General features: G+C 36.5%; 1 protein-coding gene across 1 annotated transcript in view; it reads right to left on the reverse strand.

Annotated features, from left to right (window-relative positions):
- Positions 1-22897, reverse strand: part of CC2D2A (coiled-coil and C2 domain containing 2A) — a 145202-nt gene that overhangs the window by 72991 nt on the left and 49314 nt on the right. The window contains 6 exon segments of the mRNA XM_078148334.1: positions 2358-2535; positions 6215-6447; positions 9155-9311; positions 11185-11325; positions 14546-14652; positions 15247-15456. Of these exon segments, the coding sequence (XP_078004460.1) occupies positions 2358-2535; positions 6215-6447; positions 9155-9311; positions 11185-11325; positions 14546-14652; positions 15247-15456 (1026 nt within the window).

Consider the following 22897-nt stretch of genomic DNA (forward strand, 5'->3'; position numbering starts at 1 on the left):
CTTAAAATTTAGAGGAAAATCTTAGAATTCATCCATGGAAACACCCACAGTTCTAATGAATAGCACTTCATCCATTCTAGTATTCCAGAAAATGCTTTGAGGCAGATGTTTCAAGCTCATGATTTCATAGAGATAATACAATTTTAATAAACGCTGAATAAAGGTGATATTACTAAATGTTGTGACCGTTTGAAATAGCTCAGATTAATCTGTGAGGAATAGCTTCTGAATATTTTACTTTCTTTTAAAATTCTTCTTTGAGTGAGAGAATTGCAAATTAAATATAAATTTAAAAACTGAGATGATGATAGGATTATTCAGGGCTCTGATTATGAAAGGATGTCCTTGGGTGTTATGCAGACATTATTGATTCAACTGTTATGCGTATATGGGGGAACACAATTTTTAAAATTCCTAATGCTTTTAACTTTATAAATTAAAAGTGGAAGAAAAGAATGCTTGAAGAAAGGGAAAAGGGCAAGATAGAAAACAAACACATTTGTTTTTCTAGTTTATGTCAAGGAATCAGTTACTTCCAATGTCAGGGTTAATTATTGGCCAATGTTGGTGAAGGTTGTCTCTAGTGCCCTCCAGTATCTGCCTTTAGGACCCCTCATCCTTTTTCCTAGTATCTTTGGCTACCAATGGAGTCCTGTGAAGAGTGGTAGCTATAGAGACAGAAGGAAAGGAGTTCTGGAAGCAGGAGTAGTTGGGATTGGGGACTATCTCAGTATAATAATGTTTAATTTCTCACCTACTTTTCTCTCAAGCACAAATCAATGAAAAATGTGGACCCATATGATAATTTATTTGGGACTGTAAAGGACTTTAGAAATCATCTGAACTGGTCCTCTTATTTAACACATGTAAGAGTCAGTGGTCCATTGAAGAGGACTGTCTTGTTCATAGTCAAAACAGATCACATGAAAGTGGATGATTTTTATTTGGTAAAAGATTTCTTTCATTTATAAAAGGCTTCACCAGAAGATTTTTAAATATCTTTTCAGGAAAACATATATTCTCTACAATGGGACACATCTGTACTACAGACTTTCTTAGAAGGCCCCACAAATTCTCATAAAGCCTGGGAGAGGCTATTTAGTAATGCATCTGGGAGAGGAAAATGAGAGGGATATGTTGGGAAAGGAAAATGGTATAAGAACAAAAGATATCAAATTTTAAAAATGATATACTGGCTGTTTCATTCCTCTTCAGGAATTTGGAATGGAACAGATCTTCTTTGGCATTTTATGAGTTAGGCAATATTCTTCTACTTTAGAGGTTAAAAGGTTCTTAATGAGAACCTTAATTCAGACTCTTTTAGTAACTTTTTACTATATTGATGGCAGGCTTGGTGAGGATTAGGGTCAGAAGACAGGGAAGGATAGGGAAAAAGTAAGGAGGAGCATCCCCATGTTCCATGTCCCATGCCTTCCCTTCTCTCCTCTATCATCTAGCCATTATAATCCTCCCAAAGGAGTTAGCTACTAAGGTTTAAGATATTGCTTTCCTCATTGTTATTAGAATTTTTATGACAATACTAATAAATACATCTCATGGATTTTGAAAGGCTCTCCAATCTATTGTCATACTGAATCTTCCCAGCAGCCCTATAAGCTAGGTATTATCTTCATTTTATAGATGACACTGAAGCTCAGAGAGAGGAAGTGAGTTACTCACCTAGTAAATGATAGAAGTAGGAATAAATCCTAGGTCTTCTGTCTCCAATACTGTTTTCATTAAACTTTATTGTTTTTCCCATGCTTGTATGAAACTCTTGAAAACTGGAGACTATATCTTTAATATTGATATTTAGGCATGGCTCCATAAGGTACCATTGAGATATTTTGGGCAAGGGAGCTTTCTTGGGACACCTAAAATCATGTTACCCTCGGATTGTGGCACAACCACCTATTCTTAAGCCTATCCCTACCTATATGCATGCCAGGAGTTGATACTGGAGTATCTTTACCTAGGACAAGCTAATTCTAGATGAATGAATCCCAGGTCTACTGTTGCCAACGCATAAGCCATAGAATTTAGAAATAAATGTTTCTCTCAAAGCCATGGGGCTAATGGTCCTTGCAAAAAATCCCATACCTGTTCTGCCAAGGTCACAGAGGCAGGAATACCACTTCTACCCGTGGCCTCCACCCACAGTACTTTTAAAAGGTCAGACAGATGGCCCTTGAGATTGTACCCAGAGTCACAGAGTCTTGGAAGTTGTAACAAACCTTGTCCTATTTTTCACCTGAAAAAGCCAATAGCCAATTTATATTCTAGAGTCATTACAAATGTTATCTTTAAAAAGAATGCATGTTAAAACATCCTAAATTAATTACTAAAAATTAGATTACCTGAAGTGTTAAATTCTCTGGCCAATTATGTATCTGTAAATTGAAAATTTGTCCAAAATGAACTCGGAAGTCCATGCCTATTTGACGACTGACTGTCCTTGAAACTTCTTTATTGTTGAAAAGGACTTTTAAAAATACTGAACGCTTCCTTACGTCTTCTCTTCTCAAGATCTCTGCCCTAGGAAATTACAAAAATAAAATCACATTTTTGTGCAGCGTTAGTGCAAATTTTGATAAAGACTAGAAGGAACATCTGCCAAACGTACAACTAAGCTGCTCAAATTAAAACAAAAGTATTACCTTACAGAAAAAAAGCAAGTTCCGACAGTTTGGGAGCACGTTTACAATCACTATACAGCCAGATGACCATGCCTAGTAGAGGCTAGTATAGTATGATATTCTAACACAGAAAGTAGAAGCTGACAAAGTTAAAACCTTGCATTGAAAGAACACATAAAGTTTAATGAGCTTTGGTGTGTCACTGGTCTCCAGCCTCTTTACTCCTTCCAGCAGTTGTTGCAAACCATTTCATAGATGGAGTATTGTATTTGCGAGAAGCTTCTAGGAATTCATTGCCTGTATATCAAACAGGGGTATTCAAATATAGACTCAGTAAGAGAATCTCACATTTTAGCAGTACTTTTCACTCCCAAATAATCTACTATATTGTAGCATACAACAGAGTCATCCCATATTGGACCAGATTTTGCTGGTCATAAATAAGGCATTTTAGAAATTACATAAGTATTTTCAGACCATAAGAGACCCCTTAGTAGACCTTTCTTGTCTTCTAGGGTACAATTTAATATACTTATGATATAGAATGTCAGTAACAAAGTCTCTAATATGTGCAAGATACTATGGTAGCCTTTGTGGATACAAAGACAAAAAAAAAATCCTGCCTCAGGTAGCTTGTATTTTATTACAATGTCAATTAATTTCTGTCTCCTTGGATGATTTGGTACCTCTTCTAGGAACACATTAATTTCTGCCTTAGATTTTGGTTATCTGTGAATCTGTCTTGCCAACTTTATATACTGTAAGCCCATCTTCTCACAACATAGCACCTTGCTTATAGTAAGGGCTTAATAAGTATTTATTAAATCAAATGCTTACTATACAATAATCCAGGAGAGTAGCAAGTATAAATGTGGGCGGTAAAAATCTTTCATATAAATTTAAAGATTAAAAAAAGGGGGAAATAAAAATAGCAGACTGTAGTTTCACTATATACATTTGTGATGCTATCCTCAAAAAACAGCTATTGGCTCAGGGCTGTCTCTAAAGGAAGTCAGAGTGTTGACAAAGGGGGGAAAAGCCCCACCCAAATCATGAAATCAAGGTCCAAAACGGGTCTAAGATTTACAGAGAATCAGTTTTGAAGTTTTTCATGCCCTTACCTAGACACATCTTCACTCCAAATATTCATTTGGACTGTGGTAGAGCCTTCCAAGCTCATATTGGTTTGATCAGCTGCAGTTGGACACACTGTACTTTGACCCCAACATAGTGATGCCATTTTGGTTCTCTTTGAGAGCGAAGAGCAACAACCAACCCAGACATATTCAATTTCTACTGCAGTTTAATTCACATATTAATGAGCATTCAACACCAACTGTTAAGAAAGTGTCACCCTGAATCCTAGTGGATTCAGTTGGGTAGGAAATAAAAGTCACACAAAGGGCTGATGAACAATTTACTCCCCAGTTATCCCATGCAGTGAGCTGAAGTCCTTTATGGAGGCAGCCCCCTGTCCTGCTTCACTGATCACTTGGGTAAAGGGAAAAGATGGTGGCTGCTCTTGGTCTGGCTTAACTTAGGATGAATGGCCCAGATCTTGGTATGGCAATGGGAACATTCAATGAGACATCCTGAGAGGGGAAAAAAAAACTCTCCAAGCCTCTTAAAGGTGGACAATTGGACTCCACCTTTTCCCTTAAAAAAAAAAACCCAAAATATATAGTCCAGGGGTGAGGAACCTACAGTCTCAAGGTGACACGTGGCCCTCTGGGTCCTCAAGTGCAGCCTTTTGATTGAATCTAAACTTCATAAAAGGATTTATTCTGTAAAACCTGGACTCACTCAAAAGGCTGCACCCAAGGACTTAGAAGGCCACATGTGGCCTTGAGGTTGCAGGTTTCCCACCCCTGGTATAGTCCTGTGAATATAGTTGTTTGAAGAGGTTATTTATTTTTTTAAAAATGTTATGTGTAGCTCAAAAGTGTTTAACTGCTAGCCAGAGCTTATTTGTTTATATGTAGGATTCAGAAACAAATAATATTGAAAAACTTGTTATGAAAGAAGCTTACTAAAGAGCAAATTTAAAAGCAAATGAACATTTCAGTATAAATAAATAAATAAATAAGCCACTAGTGTTCTACTTAAAGACCAAAATGATCCATGAGGCTCCTAAGAGATCATTTCTCCTATGAGGTAACTAACTTATCTGAATTACAACTGTATTTTTTGGTGGCAAAATTTCATAGTTATATAAATACTCCTTGGATACAAGAAAAGTACCCTTCCAGATTGTAAGCTCTCTGACAGAAATGGGAAAACAACAGCAACAGCCAGGATAACCCTTTTTCAGGGCATACACACATAAATCCCCAACCACACTCGTAATTTCGTTTATGTGGAAACTCCCAGTGAGGACATCCTCCCTACCAATGGAGAGCAGTAACTTTTATGCAACTTAGAGTCTCAGAAAGTTGTTTGTGACCCAGGAGATTAAAGGACTGACCTAGAGGCAGTACATGTCAGAAACTGGACATACAATCAGGTCTTCCTGCCTCTGATGTTGGTTCTCCATTTACTGTCATACTGTTTCTCATATGTGTATTTGTAAATGTGCATATATGTATGTAAATTATACCGAGTTTATGTAATTATTTTCAGGCCCCCACTAAAGTCCTGTTCCAATGCTCCATCACTGGGGGTGGGGGTGGGGAAGGTGGCTCTGGACTTTTGAAGGTGATAAAGTGATGCCAGTGGAGCACATATTCAGGGATGTCCTACAAAGTTAGAAAGGCATAGAGCATTGGTCTGGTTTGTTGTCTGAGGACCAGCCCAACTAAATAGAAAGGCTAAAGGTTGATCACCCGATCGAGAGGGCTTTTTTTTTTAGGCAATTGGGGTTAAGTGACTTGCCTAGGGTCACACAGCTAGTGAGTGTCAAGTGTTTGGTCTGAGGCTGGATTTGAACTCAGATCCTCCTGACTTCAAGGCCGGTGCTCTATCCACTGTGCTACCTAGCTGCCTCTCAAGAGGTTTTTTTTTTTAACCAAAACAATTTATGAACAACCATTATTAAAGTAGAGAAGACTTGCAACCTGCATTGTTGGAAGGAATATGTCAATAGTTTTGAAAATATGTCTTTCACTGTGTGTACTTAAATACGCTCAGCTAGGTAGTGCAGTGGACAAAGCACCAGGACTAGAGTCAGGCAGACTACTCTTCCTGAGTTCAAATCTGGCCTCAGACATTTCCTAGCTGTGTGATCCTGGGCAGGTCACTTAACCCTGTGTGCCTCAGTTTCCTTATCTATAAAATGAACTGGAGAAGAAAATGGCAAACCACTCCGGCCTTTGCCAAGAAAACCCCAAATAGGGTCACAAACAGTTGGATATGACTGAAAAATGACTGATCAACAACATAAATAAATGAATAAAAAGATTTATGTCTGTGTAGCTATCTCCTTTTAACAGATCTTATTTTAGGGATGTAGTTTATATTTAGACCAATGTGGTATATACCCACAATATATGTACATCATTTGTATCTATGGGTAGGTAAGAAATTATAAACAAGGAAAGCTGTGGATCAAAGATTCCTTTAAAGTTTGAGAACCATCTTACCTTGGACAGAGCTCATTGGGTGTCACACTTCCAGCCAGGCTCAGCTCAGGAACTAAAATAGGCTCTCCAGGTTTCCTCCTGCTGTGTAAGGCTTTCTCTCTAACCTGTTGCTCTATTGTAGACCTATCAACAGGTTCTGGAGGAGTGGGTTTCACAGGTTCCTCCCCATATTCTGGCTCCTCAGTTACCCCATCTTGTTCTTCTTTTGGCTTCTTTTTCTTTTTCTTGATCCTCTACACAAAAGAAAGCAAGGTTAGAAACTCTTGGAAGCTTTTATCCTTGTATCTTACCATCACATTGTATTCTACTCTGGAGCTATCCACACCCTTTGTGGATCTAGCTCTGCCTAAGGCAAGAAGTATGCAAACTAAAATGTAAATAAGTATATGTGTGACCCTGCCCTCAAGGAGCTTACATTTTATTCTAACAATGTAAATATAAGACTAAATATAATTAAGCACTAATATGTATACTATACAACATAATCATTAAATATAAATATGCAATATATTGTGCAATACAATACATATACATAGCATGTAATATTGTGCAAATATATAACATATAAATGTATATAATATATAAATGTATATAATATATAACAAAATTTGTATGAATATATTATTGTATATAAAATATACATGATACATATTTGTGTGAATATGTCATATATAATTATATAAGTATACATAATACATTTGTGCAAATATATCATATGTAAATATATGGTAAACATATGTGAATAGAAATACATATTTATGTAACACATAATATAATATATAACACATAACATATATATAACACATGTAACATATTTGTGCTTACTTATATTTAGTGTTATATTTCCGTATTATATACGAGCCAAGGGAATTCAGCAAGGGAGAGAGTTAGAAAGAAAGGAAGTGCAAACTGTACCTCTCATTTGCTGAATAGGAATTTAATGCCTAAATTGTAAGAGCCTATTTATAATCATTTCACTTATGTAGAAATTCTGTGTTTCTTATATTTTATTTGTGGTCATTTCAAGTTGCCTTTCTAGTAGTAAAGAGAGTTTACACTGATACATACACATCATGTTACACAGTTTCCCTTGTGACTAATGGTATGCATGTGAAAAATGACTAGATGTGATTAGTATTTTTGACTATGGCTAAGGAAAAGAATAAAGCTAATAGGTTCCTGTGGGGATTGAAGCCATAAGCTTGTCCTGTCTGTCATAGTGTTCTATCCAACTGTGTTAACTGTCCACAGACAAGTATATTTTACTAGAGATGAGCTCAAGATGGCACTATTGTCCTCATCACCAGTTCTATAACTATGGTGTTTGAGATTCAGGTTCTAGTAACACCAGGAAGCAGGGTCTCTAGGTCAGAAAACATATCTAGGTATGCAAAGGGCACTGATAGTCAGGAAGAATTCTTGAGAACAGAGCTTTTCTTAGTGTCGCTTATTTAGCACCAGTAGCTAAGTCAAGGCTTTTGCTTTTATAGCATACGTTCCTTCTTTTTTGTCTGTTCTTTCTACATTCAATCCTTAAGGGCCATGTTTTCAGCATCATCATTTTGTGGAGATTCTTTGAGAACAATACTATTAATTCATTCATTCACTCACTCAGTCATTCATTCAAAATAGGTCCTGAAGCAACACTGCTGATGGAAACATGGAGCCCTTTAGTAGCAAGAACATTATATTCCTGGCAGCAGATGCCAAGAAGCCCCCAAAGATCAGTAGTCGAACAGACTATAGGGAAAAAGTTCTGTAAGCAGTAGTATCCAGCAAATACATAGTACCTAGGACTACCTCTAAACATGACATTTATTTTCATCCTCCTTCTATATCAAGAGCTAATCATTTTTAAAACAGGGGTAAGGAGAACTGAGGCTAAAGATTTCTGTATACAAACCTTACCCCATACTCTTCTTCTAATGATTTTTAATTAAACTGATGGCAGGTTTAATGAGGTTTATCGTCAGAAGTTAGGGATAGGGATATAGAAAAGACGATAGATATAAGTTCCTTGGGAGCAGGGGCTGTGTCATTTTTATCTTCACATTCCCAGCGCCTAGTGTGGTGCCTTTAACATGGTAGTCAGTCAGTCAACAACAATAGTAACAGCTAGCATTTATATAGTGTGTATTATGTACCAGGCACTAGGCTAAGCACTTTACAGATATTATTTCATTTGATCTTTGCGGCAACCCTGGGAGGTAGGTGCTATTATTATGCCCTATTTGCAGTTGAGGAAACTGAAGCAAATAGATGTTAAGTTACTTGCCCAGGGTCACACAGCTAGGAAGTATCTGAGGCTGAATTTGAGCTCAGGTCTTCCTAACTCCAAGCCCAGCACCCTATCCACTGCATCACCTAGCAGTCCAAACATTTATCAGGTATTTGCTAAGTGCAAGGAACTGTGCTAATCACTAGGGATACCAAAAAGGGGAAACAACAGGCTCCCCTCCCCCAAGGAACTCACACTGTAATGGAGGAGAAACACAGATAACTATGTGCATACAAGATGTATCCAATGGAAATGCAAGGTAGTCTTGGAGAGAAGGCATTTCAGCTGGAGGGTGGGAGAGGGTGGGATGGGGAGGACCAATAATGGGTTCCTGCAGAAGGTGGGATCTGAGCTGATTCTTGAAGGAAGCCAATGAGGATGGAAAGCATTTTAAGCATGGGGGGCAGCCAGTGCAAAGTCATGGAAATAGGAGATGGAGTGAAGGCCAATGTTGCTGGGAAATATAAAATGTGAGAAAACTGAAAAAGCAGCAGAATGTCAGTTTGTGAAGGGCTTGAAATGCTAAAGGATTTTATGTTTGATTTTGGGACAAGAGAAGGCCCACATTGGCCAAGCCCACTTACCCTTATGCTTACCATAAAATCTCACACTCCACACTGCCAAAGGTCAGCCGTGTTCAAAGTTGAAACTGCTCTACATACCTGTGCTTTTTTCCAGGCTTTCCATTTTTGGTACTCGATTCTATATTCTTCCATCTTCTTTTCATATTCTTCCATGTGCTCTTCTAATAACTCATTTGTTTCTGCTTGAATTTCTGTTTCAAATACCTTTTCATCTGTTTTCCAGTCAACTTCTTCCCTTTAAAATAATTTATAGCATTTATATTTTCTCTCTAAAGGTCACTTAAAGTAGGTAAAGTACATTTAATAATTTAAAAATAGAGGGGCAGCTAGATGGTGCAGTGGAGAGAGCAATGGCCCTAGAGTCAGGAGAACCTAAGTTCAAATCTAGCCTCTGACACTTACTAGATGTGTGACCTCAACAAATCACTTAACCCCAATTCCTTCCCCTCTCCCACTGCCAATGGTATTCATTCAAGCCACAAAGACTTCACTTAATGATATGAGTTTTTTATTAGTATGATAAATCACTTCAAAACTCTTGAAAGCTATGTGTTTGAGCTTATCTATACAACCTAAGTGAAATTTCATTACGATAATGTTAAAATTTGCAGTGCTGTTCTAAGATCAGACCATATCAATTGTATTAGTGTAGGGGCTATACATTCCAAATGGCTGACACCAGCTCTTGCTTTATATTTCTTAATGCAAATCTAGATGCCAAGTTCATACTGGAAGCTCCTCTATTCAGATTGGGCAAACTTTTTAGGTATCTAGAGCTGTTAAACCCTGGCAAACTTATAAGGACATCCAGCTCTACTGAAAAATTATTAGATGCCGCAATACACATGTTTCCTACTTCAGGGTTTCAGATTTAGATTTAATACATCACTATTTAGGCGCACTAAATGCAACCTGAACTCTTTACACATTCACCCTGATGTACCAGATTTGGTGGATTAGAGTGAACAAATATTTAATTATGAAGACAAAAAAGTGAAATGTACACTGGTGTTAATTATTAATTAAAAAAAGTAAGCATTTCATAAACAGTTGTGAATATTTCTCATTACTGAAATATACTGTATCTAAGATGACATGGAAGACATTAGTAAAACAGAAAAACTGCAGAGAAAGCTCTCTCTTAGTCAATTAGCATTTATTAAATCTACTGTGTGCTGGTCACTGCATTAAGTGCTGGAGATTAAAAAGAAAGGGGAAAATGAACAATCCCTGCTCTCAGGAACTCACAGACTTAGGGACAGTTAGCTAGGCAGAGTTCCTCAATGGCATTAAACATAGCTAAGTGGTGGGAATCTCTTCTCTCTCTCCCTTGGTTTCTTGTCCTCTCCTGGGAAGGTGCCACCCAGAACCTATCAGGGCTGTTTCATTGGTTTTATAGCTTGGATGAGATGGGATCACCAAAACTTTTCATTCATTCAAAACTCAGGCAAAAAAGGGACATCTCTCAAATCCTGAGCTAATGCTTTGCTAAGGGTTGCATAGAGTTTTTGTTTGAAAAAAACTTAAAAAATATCTTATGATATTTCTTCCTCATGTAGGTGATGTCCAAGCAGAGGATAACATATTTTTCCTTTTAATTTTTTCACAAGTATATTTGAGAAAAAAACAAAGGAATCCGTGTCCCAAGGCAAAAAATCAATATGGCATTATTGTATCTTTCTGAGCCTCCATTTCCTCATCTATAAAATGGAATTAATCATATTTACTCTGCGTACCTCACACAAGGTAAGGAAAATTCTTTGTGAATGCTAATGTCCTATATAAATGTGAGATAGTTATTACTATTATATAACTAATTTTTTTACTCTTCCTATGGATTTTCTGATACATAATTAATTTAAGTGGAATAGTATGCTATAAAAAAAAGTGTCTCAGAGCTGGAAGAGGCCTCAGAGGCTAGCTAGTGTAACACATACCTGACTAAGAATCCTTGCAGTGTCTCTAATGTACAGTCTGGAAGGGAAAAGAAAACCAGAGACTTCCTTGACATTACTTTGAAAGGGTTTAACCATCAATGACCATTCTCTGAAGCTTATATAAAAATAGTTGCTGGCCTATTAAGAAGTGTATATGTCATTAGAACATACTTCCTCAAAAACAGTTTTATGGGTGTGTTGGTAAACTTCTGAAAGTCTCGAAGGGATTTCATTTCTTTCCAAACTTTTATGATGGTCTTCAGCAATATTCGATCTTTTTCTTCTTCAGCATCACGTAATCTCCGCGTTTGCCTACAAAATATACAGCATATGCATGTATGAAAAATTATCCTGGTGTAAATAAGCCCCGAAGCTAAAAAACTGATCAGAATAGGAGCCAAATGAATTAATCTTCCATTTGATAATTAAGATATTTCAAATCATGAGGATAACTAGTTAATAATCCAAATTTGAAGAGGGTTGTATTTTATTCCCTTCCGAGTACTTTTGGTTAATTCTGATATATTGTATAACTCTTTAAGATTCTTTTTAGAGCTGTACATCATTAAAGAAACATACATGCTTTGAAATTATATGAATAAGCAGTCAGTTGCTTTGATGAAAAGGTTTCTATCCAAGGTTGCTATCCAAAATTACAGGCCCAGATCACTATAGCTACTCTTCCACCATAAAGATTTGCGTGATGCACTTTTCAGGGGATTAATTAGCAACCTCTAATAGCATAATATACCAAGCATGCATCATAATAGACCATTTTCACTCGATAATTAGGTAGTAATCTCCTTTTTCTTAATGCAATATAAAATATCTGATCTTGCCAAATTAACTTTAAAATGTGCAATTTTTACTTTTCTCATCAACCTCCAGCCACAGAAGCTCCCCAAAGATTTCTAGGAGAGTTCTGAGCAAATGAAACATTTAATTGTTGATCTAAACAGGCAAAAAGGACAACGTTGTACTCAATAATATAGGACAAAGGAGAAGCATGGTACAGTGGACAGAGAACCATCCATTCATCTAGTTTCAAGACTTGGTTTCAAGTCTTGTCTCTAACACACAATAATTATGTGACCCTGGGTAAGTCACATAACTCTCAGTGTTCTAGGCAATTTTTTAAGACTCCAGGTTGCAAAGAAGGCTTTGCTTAGTATTAATGGAGTTTTCATACCTGAGACTTCCCTATAGCAATGAAAGCACAAATCCAGGTCTTATTCCTAATACAGGACAAGGGTTTTAATTTAGTCATTTAATTGCAGAGCATATAATCATCACAAATTAGTCTTAAAGCATATTTTAATATTCTGAGTCAAGTGTACACAAATTGACATGAATTATTGGAAAGTAGAAGTCTCCTTTGAGTTCAGACATCTAATAATTGAAAAGCAGACCATCCCATTGGAAATAAAATTAACAAATAGGCTAATAATCATTTGGAAGCTTGGATACTGACTATGCAGTAAGAACCATATTGCATACAACCAACAGAGGCATGGGTTACGTGTGATAAAGACTTGGGAGTTTGAGCTGTTCTACACCATCTATTCCTCTTCCTGTCAAGGTTTATTTAAAATTATAATGAATCAAAGACCTAAATGAACATCCAGAGAAAGAGACATCTCACTTATCTGGCATCAGAAGGGAAAGAGCTGATCCACAAAAATGAAATAATTTTAATAGCCAATATTTTTAAGAGCCAATATTTCTTTCATTTAAACTATTTTGAGTATAAATCCTCCTAAAATAGACTTCATGTCTATTTTAGAGTGCACAAAACATAACTTAACCTTTCCTTGATGACTCAATATCACCATTAAGAATGTCATTTGTTGTGCTGGGCTGTTATACAGTGATGACTTCAGTAGCTATTGAAGTAGTTGGGCCGTTCGCTTTCATACTAAATGATCCCCAACTGCTGTGCTCCTTGAATTCTTGTGTCTTCTAATAGTTATTCTGTCTCTTCCATTCCTATGAGGCTACTAGCTGTCACTTCTTACTGCTCTCTGTATGACTGACTCCAGCATCCCCAATGCTTCTGATTTGTTGTTTCTAATCGTCTGTGGGCTAGAAAAGCAGGTAATTAAACTTATAAGAACTTTGTCTAAAGTAAGAATAAATGCACTCTGAATTAAAGTCCAAGAAGCTTTTCTGTGAATCAAATAAGTAAATGAAATGCAAAGGTTTTTTTTTTTCAAGATACTCTTAAGGTCTTTTTTAAGCTCCCTTCTTGGTTCTCCGTTATGTTCTGAATAGCTCATTTGCATGAGGGGTGAACTCTTGATAAAGCAATGTATTAATGATAGAATAAGACATATTTCCCTCTCTTCCTCTATTGAAATCCTCTTCCCACGCCTACTTGTGGTATGGAGGTAACATTGGGCCCTCAAAGGCTTGAACGTTCAAGCTCTGATGGGTCTTACCAAGTGAAAGGACATTGACCTTGGAGTCAGAAAGACTTGAGTTTGAATCCTGCCTCAGATACTTAATTCACTGTGTGATCCTAGGCAAGTCACTTAATCTCTCTTACCTTCCTATATAAAATGGGAGTAACAATAGTACCAACTTCCCCAGGTTGTTTTGAAGATCAAATAAGGTAACATGTAAAATGCTTTGCAAACCTTAAATAATCATATAAATTCGAATTTAATACTACTATCATTACTATCATTACCACCTACTACAATTATAAGTGTGGGTTTGGTGGTAGAATATATATCTGTTATTCAGGACCAACTTTTCTCAGTTCAGGCAATCTCATCACAGAATTGGCTAGAGACTAATGTTTAGCCACAAGAACTCTGATATCATTTACCAAGTTACCCAAGGGTTTGCAATCTGCAGCCACAGAGGAAAAAATTCTAGATCCTTGAAATGCTTCTACTTTTTCTCATCCATGCCAATATGAAGACCAGCTGTGCATTTCTGACCTTGTGTGTCATAATTAAAATGAAGAGGGCTAACAGAGGTGTAAATGGTGGTTACCTAATCTGACCAAATTTTCAAAGACTCCACTGGGGTGGCTGGGGGTGGGGGAGGCAAAGAAAATTTGGTTGCTAGAGGCAGAAAAATATGGTTTAGCCAGAGTTGAAAGCTTGGAGCAATTTCCCTACCTAGATATGTACAAATGACTATGTGGATGGACATGCTTTATTACAAAATGTAAAATGTGATTTTTAAGTTTTATGTGCCATGTTTTTGCATATGACCAAAGGGCAACTGTGACTAATGATATGTAAAATGACAGATGCTATGATAAAAATAGAGCTAGAAGACTAGATCTGTGGTTTCATTTAGCATAGGTAACTCCCTGTATGACAGGTTAAGTGATTGAGAGGGTAAGTGATTTACCCACTATGTGTCGAAGGTGGGACGTGAACCAAGGTCTTCTTCAATTTGAGGCCAACTCTCAGGACTCATTATTTCTCTTGACCAAGAGATTTTTTGCATTTGTAGGAAGGGTCTAGAAATCTCATACAAAAAACCCCAAATGACCACAAATTAACATTTTACTCACCGAATTTCAGATTGATACTTGTTCATGCTTTCCTGAGCTGTGTGGCCAGGACCATGAGGTTTGGTGGAATCAGGGTGAGTGTGCACAGCATTCCTCAGAGCGTTGAGCTACCAACAAATAATGCCAATTCTGAGTTATGAACATATTTTGAGAGAACAATGTTATCCACAACAAGCTTGGTGACTGCTTAATGCCATGAGAAAACAGAACTGAATAATGCAACGTTGACAAAATTAATCTCAAATTGGGACAGCCTTGGACAAAACATGAGTCACATTTGTAAACTTGGTATGCTTCATCAGGTGATCTGATCTATTCCTAAGCCTTTGAGCAAGACTTCACTAAGATAATAAGAGAGAGAAGTGTGTCTATTTTCTAATGTGTGGTCCCTCCCTGTTCTGGTACGTGATAGTCTATTTAGTGTCACTGACATTTTAACATGTGCACAACCAGGGCAAGGAGAGTAGAGAACTTTTTTGTATGTGACTTAGAAATATCAGTGGTACAGTAGCCACAACAAAATATTTGTAAAGCAGAGAATCACAGGGCTGAAAGAGTGCAGTGTTTTGAATATAGGAAGGATCTCACGTAAAGTATCTCAGAAAGAAGGGTAATCTGTAAAGAAATATTTTACTTAGAATTTTATCCACCTTAACTCATTAAAAAATCCAGCCTAATAAAAGAGAACCAATCATAAATACCTTATCTGTAAGAAATTTTGTCTGGTTCCTCTGACGTCTTGCTAGATATTGATCATATAACTGGGCCAATTTGGCTGCTAAAACGTGCTCACGGCTAAAACAGGGATGATGAGTAAATATTAATCCTGAAATATCAATGTCCAGTTGAAACTGACCCAGAGAGTCTCCAGAACCAACAATATACTGGTTATTGGGTACAGAGTTGACTGCCTGAAAGAGAGAGACAGAGAAACAGAAAAAGAGAGACAGGAGTTAAAGACTTTTCCAGATAATTATTCTATGTTTGTGTCTATACTATACTACTGACAAATAAATATTTAGTTTACTTTTACACAACATATTGTGGACATGCAAGTTGGAAAATGCTTAGGTTGCCTAAGCAAGTTGCAAGGTTGCAAGGTACCTGCCCTTACTCCAGTTATTCTTAGGCCAAGGGAACAAATTGATGGTGTGAAGGATAGTCTCTGATGTGTGGCTTTACTAATTCATAGATTTCATATGTAAGGCAGCTAGGTAGCATAAAGGATAGTGTGTTGATCTTGGATTAGGAAGACCTGAGTTCAAATCCTGCCTCAGAAACTTACTAGCTCAGCCTCAGTTTCCTCATCTGTAAAATGGAGATAATAATAGTACCTACCTCACAGGGTTGTTTTGAGGATCAAATGATGTTATCTGTGTGAAGTGCTTTGCAAACCTTAAAATACTATATAAATAAGAGTTATTATCATTATAAAGTACCAGTCCCCTAGTCTTTTATATCTTCCATATTTTTCCAGTTAACTAGCAGAGGAATACATTTTTAGTATGCCAAGAAAATTCAGTCATACATCTTTTTTTACCTGTAAACAAAATGCAGGTATATGTCCATATGTATGCATATGATGTACATATATATGTATATGTATATATACACATACATATACACATATATACCTATATACATATATATACATATATACATATATATATGTGTATATGTGTATATATATATATATATGTATATATATATATATATATATATATATATATATATATATATATGTATATGTATTGACTGCAGCTATGATTTCATTGGCGTGGGGGACTCCTTCATCCAAAACAGGTCGGCAGCTACTGTTCAACTTAGAGTCTTAGACAACTAGCAGGCACAGTAAGAGGCTAATGATATACCCTGGGTCACACAGTTAAGATGTGTCAGAGGTAGAAACTGAAGGCAAGTCTTCCAGAGTCTGAGGCTGGTTGGTCCTTCTCCATTATGCTCTAATACCCCTCATTTTATTTACATACGTCTATATCCATAATAATGGTATCATGTATTTATATTATATATAGTTACACATTATGTTTATATGATGAATATCTATGTTTATACAATTAATCCTATCTGTGGTTATTTGATTAATCCTTCAGTAATGTACAGCTCCAATCCGTTGTTGTGGCATGGCAACAAGCCTGAATTCTTTAAGGGATCCACCAGTAGCCTTTGGCAGACCTTGATGCTGGAAGGGCCTTGAGTACTGATTCAGTGATGAACTTTGTGTCTATCCTCCAAGGACTGGCCTAACTAAGCTCAGAAAGGCCTTTGCCCAGATAATTTGTCATCAGGCATTTTTTTTTTAGACATTCGTCAATAGGATCTATCACTAATGTTGGGGGGGAGAGGAAGGGGTATAATCTATGTCAGTGAGGGAACTGTTTGTACCTGTGGCATGGATCTTTTGAAGTATTGCTGCATATATTTCATCTCTCTCTCTACATATGAAATGTTCAGATCCTTTTTAGCAATCATGAAGCATCAAAAAAATAGCTACGTGAGATGAATGGCTATTAAGTTATATGGTACCTACACTGAGGGGTTAATTAAATAATGATAACATGATGAAAAGGGCCAAGCTAGGGAAAGGACAGTGGGGACAAGCTATACAATTGGTAAAGCAAAGTATAAGGCCCCACCAAAAAATTAAATAGGAAAGAGGTCAATGGAGAAAAGAAAAGAGGTGAATTATCACAAGGGAAAGTAGCTGGGTGGTACAGTGACTAGAGTGCCAGGTCTAGAGTTAGCTAGACTCCTCTTTCTGAGTTCAAATCTGGCCTCAGTCACTAGCTGGGTGACCCTGGGCAAGTCACTTAACCCTGTTTGCCTCACTTCCCTCGTCTGTAAAATGAGCTGGGGAAGGAAATGACAAACCATTCCAGTGTCCAAGAAAACCATAAATGGGGTCACAAAGAGTTGGACGTGACTGAAACTACTGAACAACAGTAACAAGGAAAAGCATTACTAATATTTAAATCTCTTTTTCTTTGTCTTCAAATGAACAGGTTTCCTGTGTGGGGTCCCAGTTCATAAGGAATGATGAAGGACCATATATCTGAAACCAGAAGGAACCTGAGGCCATCTAATCTAACCTGTTCATTACAGATAATGCAACCTGTGACCCAGGGGATGTGACATGACTTGCCCAAGATCACATAGACAGTAAGCATCAGAGTGGGATTTGAATTCTATGCACCATATCATGATGTCTTAGATATACTCCAATGGCCATCTACATACCATATAGATAAAAAATATTTATTTATAGTAAATTCTGCCTTTTCACCACCATTTTCCTCTTTAAGGTCAGGCCACCTTTAATACTATATTCTCTTTTTATCTTCCTTTTCTGTTTCTGGTAAATTTGAGTAAGCTTTCTCAGCAATTAAGGCAACTTCTGGCTAGAAATTCAGAAACTGTGAATTTGATTATAAACTCATCTGGAAATTCAGTCTATTTCTACTATTTGGATCAGGGAATCTTGACTTTTTTTTGTGTCATGGAACCCCCTGAGTAGACTGGTGAAGTCTATGGAGCACTTTTCAGAATAATGTTTAAATAATTTAAGGAAATGCTAAATTTAAATTAGAAGTTAGTGAAAATAAAGATGTAATTTTCTGCTTGTGCAAGTTTACAGACCCCTAGCTGCCCATGGATCGCAGGCTAAGAACCTCAGATTTAGATACATCTGGGTCCTTCTCTACTGACCATGCTCTACTGCGTTAGACGACCACAGCAAATCTGTAATTTTCATCCTCTGAAGGAGCTTTATTGGTTAGTAAATTGGAAAAGCAAAATGTTCTCCCCTTGATAATGTCTACAACATCAATACTCTATTTCCCCTAGATATCAGTAGATATAGCTGTGGGCAATAATGTATTTAATTAACAAACGGATGTACCAATGTGCTATGTGGAATGTTACAGCCATTGTTTATGGCTGCAGCCCTAGACTGTCTTAAAAATAACCAGGGAAGTTGAGATGCAGTTCTAAAACCAATTTGTGCATTCAGGGGCCTCATGACCAAAGAACGTTATCTTATTTAGTTGAAGCATTCTATAAGCTAGACAGAACATAACTCTCTCTAGAATCAAACAGAAAGCCCCCACTGGTTCCATATTAGGAGGTGGTGCAGTAGATAGAATTCCAGGGCTGGAGTCAGGAAAGACCTGAGGTAAAATCTGGTCTCAGACACTTACTAACTGCGTGATCCTAGGCAAGTCATTTAACCAGTTTACCTCAGTTTTCTCATCTGTAAAGTGAGCTGTAGAAAGAAATGGCAAACCACTCCAGTATCTTTGCCAAGAAAACCCTAAATAGGGCCACAAAGAATTGGACACTACTGAAATGACTGAACAACGATAATTATCCATGTTAATACCATGAACAACAACAAATCATATGGTTATATCAATAGATGTGGAAATAGCTCTTGATAAGGTGTAAGAACCCTTCCTGTTAAAAACACTAGAAAACACAGGATAAATCAATCTTTCCTTATATTACTACATGGTATCTATCAAAAGGGGCATCTAGGTGTTGTAGTGGAGAGAGCACCAGACCTGTAATCAGAAAGATCTGAGTACAAATATGGCCTCAGACATTTACTAGCTTTATGACCTTGGACAAGTCACTTAATCCTTATTTGCTTCAGTTCCTTATCTGTAAAATGGGACCCACAGTATCTTTGCCAAGAAAACCTCATGGGAAAAAAAAATCCATGGGGTCATGTAGAATTGGATACAATTGAACAACTGAACAACAACAACAATAACAATCTATCTATCTAAAACCAAGAGCTAATATCGTCTATAATGGGTATAAACTAGAAGCATTTCCAATAAGATCAGAGGTAAAGTGAAGATATTGATGATCATCATTACTATTCAAAACAGTGCTAGAAATGCTATTCATAGCAACAAGATGAATTGAGGAAACAAGCAAGGATAGACAAAGAAGAAACAAATTATTGCTTTTTTTGCAGATAATATGATCATTTACTTAGAATACCCTAGATACTGGACTAAAAAACTGATAATCAAAATAATTAACATCAGCAAAGTTTCAGGATATAAAATAAACTCATATAAACTGTTAACATTTCTGTATATTATTAATGAAATCCATTAAGAAGAGATAGAAAGAGAAATTCCATTTTAAATAACTAAAGAAAATATAAAATACTTGAAAATCTACCTGCCAATAAACAAACAGGAACTACATAATATAAGAGAGTGGACTAGAGAATATGTTCAATGTAAATAAGACAAGAAAAATGCACGAATGTATATTGTTTCTGAGGGAAAAAACTTCAGAGATATTTCAGAAAATTTAATAGCTGCTGTGAATGAACTTAGAGTTCTGAATGCAATTTTAGTTCATAAAATTCTTAGATTTAGAACCAGGAAGGACTTGAGAAGTCACCTAGTCCAACTCCATTTACAGATGAGGAAACAGAGGTCCAGAGATGCAAGTTCATGTGGCTTGTTGCCTTGATGTGAAAAATTAGGACAGAACCTGAAATACAGCTCATTTTCCACTGACTTTACCCTCCTATGCTCCCAAGCTGATCTCACTTCAGAGTTGTTTTATCTTTTCTCTCCAAATGATTGCAGGGTTATTGCCATTAATGTTATGTGTGCCAGATAGCAAGAATATTATCAATTGGTGCATGTGTTGGAATATGAAGAATTGAATTAATGAGTGGAAATAGATAGAAAGGATATAAATTCATAGTCGCACAACATTCTTTTTGAACATTGATTTATAAAACTATGGTGAGTATGTTGTGTGTGTTCGAGTGTCTGCACAAGTATCCCCATATCGTCCTAGACTCCAACTTGGTTCTGGAACCATTCCCTCTTCCTCTTGCCTCAAACTTTACTGAGGATGTCAGTTGAGGTTTACATAACTAAAGTGGACCTTGGTATCCATTGGTACAACAAATTTAATACCCATATGATTTACACTGAGAAAAGAACACCCCAATAAAGATTCCATTTCATCTACATCCATGTTTTATGAAATTATCTCATGGCATTACAGGGATCACTTACTTATTAATACTTGTTGTGGATGTCATATAGGCATAGTCTGGGACCCCCTTCCTATTTCTGTTAAGGTATCTTCCATTGTATCCTCTCTTAAATTTGGGTTCAAGGTATTAAATCCTGTCCAGTTGCAAGATACAGCTGCCAGATTTTTTTTTTTGTTCTCTGCAAAAATGTATGTGGTCACATGTAACTAAATTTCTAAACTTCCTATACAAATATCTCCAGATAAATCTCAAAATTCAGACCAAAAAGAGACATTCCACTCTAACTGATCTATTCCTTACTTGGACTAAAAGAATTCTGTTTTCCACTTTCCCTGTTTGATGGCTTTTTTAAAAAACTAGCTGGCTTACAAATTTTACAGGAACATTTTTGGTTGGTGTTCTCAAGGCCTATTCTGTAGCACTCCAGATATGAGTTAAAGTAACTTTTAGAATTGCTGTTTTATTTATTCTTTTTCCATTTGGTTACCTAGGATACTCACATCTTACCTCATTGTACCCAAATCCACATGACCTCAGATCTTAATAATTTGCTGTGATCTCAGCCTGGAGTTTAGGTCATCTAATCCTAAGCTACCATTAAAAAAAGGATTGGATTGAGACAGAGAGAATTTCTTCCTGGATGAAATGTTATCTAGGAAATATATTGTTTTGGTGTTGAAATAAAACTAAGTATTCAGTTTTCAATTCAAAACTGAAAAAAAACCCCAAAAAACAAAACCTAGTGCCAGAATTGTTCCACTAGGAAACTAGTAGGTGCATAAAGTGCCTCAGATACTTGCCAATATATTTACTACAAGGGAAAAATAATACTTCCTAACATGTTTAAAATAAAAGCACTGGGAAATTACAAAATCCTTAACAGAAGAAACAAACAAATAAAAATGAAGAATGTTAAGAGGTTGGGAAATCAAAGTTCTCATTGGGTTAATCAGAAAGTTGAAAAACTTGCACATGCTAGAAATTGGTCTAAATATTGGGAATCCAAATCCAGATTGGGATTCTGAAAGCAGAGCTCTTTGGAGGATTTGTAGACACTTCTAACACCAGTTATAGTGAGTTATATTTTATATTCATTGCTTAATATTATTCTCAAAGTCTCAATATTATTTTTTTCTTAGATTTTTTTTCATTGTTTTCCCCAAGATATATTAATTTGCATTTTCCCTAAACTGAACTTAATCCCTTCTCCAACATAAAACATTTCTTGTAGTTCTTTATCTTCAATGGCATTTGTTAAAGCTTTCTGATTTAGTAACAGAAAGAGATTTTATTAGTATTTTTCCATTCTCTTTCTCAAGTGAGTAAAAAAAAAATTAATAGAGCTGGGACCATTGCCAAACCACGTTCTTGAGTGAATACAATATTAAACTCGATAGTTATGATAAGAAAGAATCAAGGTCTTATGGTGTGTGTCAAATGCACGATGAATTTTGCTGATCATAAGGGAGGTGAATAGAGTAAGAAGTTTCTTTGTGGTCAACCAGATTCCTGAAATTGTTGCCAAAGTAATAGTTTTCTTCAGTCTTTTTATAGGTCCAAGACATCTCATTCGATAGCTCAGAAAACAGATTTCATTTTCAACCACTTGGGGGTATATGGATCACAAGATCAAAGAATCATACATTTAGAGCTGGATGCAAACCTGGAAATCATCTAGTTCAATCCCCTCATTTTACAAGGAAGAAAATTGAGGCACCAAGAATTTAAGTGACTTGTCTAAGGTCACCCAGGTAGAGCTGGGATTCTAAGTTTAGTCTTCTTTTTATTCTGCTAAGCAGCTTTCAAATAATGGTGAGGATCTGGCCAGATTTCAGGAGAAAACGTGTTCTATACTCAGGGTTAAGGGAAGAAAGAACTGAGGTAAGGAGTGGAGGAAGGAAGGCATTATTTTAAAAATTTGCTGCTTTCTTAATTGCAGAGCTGTGAGAATATCCTAATGATACAAATAAATAATGGAAACAGGCACCAAATAATTGCCAACCAATGACTCTGGGGGAAGTCATTAAAATAACAGGAGCTTCCTAGAAATAACAGAGAGCCATGAGGGAGAGGAAGTGTTGAGAACATACAGATTTAAAAAAAAATAACATTTCTGTGAGTGGTGTTCAATCTTTAAATTTACTGACTAAACAGAAGTTAGACTTCTGTGTCTTGAAGAAACTGAGCTATGAAGAAGAAGACTGAAAATATAATTTGGTGAACCAATACTGTGTGGTGTCTACAAGCCTTCCCCCAAACCACTAATCTCACTCCACATAAAGGGCTACCCAGGAGCAGTT

This window comes from Phascolarctos cinereus, unplaced genomic scaffold (assembly GCF_003287225.1).
Source record: "Phascolarctos cinereus isolate Bilbo 61053 unplaced genomic scaffold, phaCin_HiC Scaffold_9;HRSCAF=440, whole genome shotgun sequence".
NCBI classification, from domain to species: Eukaryota; Metazoa; Chordata; class Mammalia; order Diprotodontia; family Phascolarctidae; genus Phascolarctos; species Phascolarctos cinereus.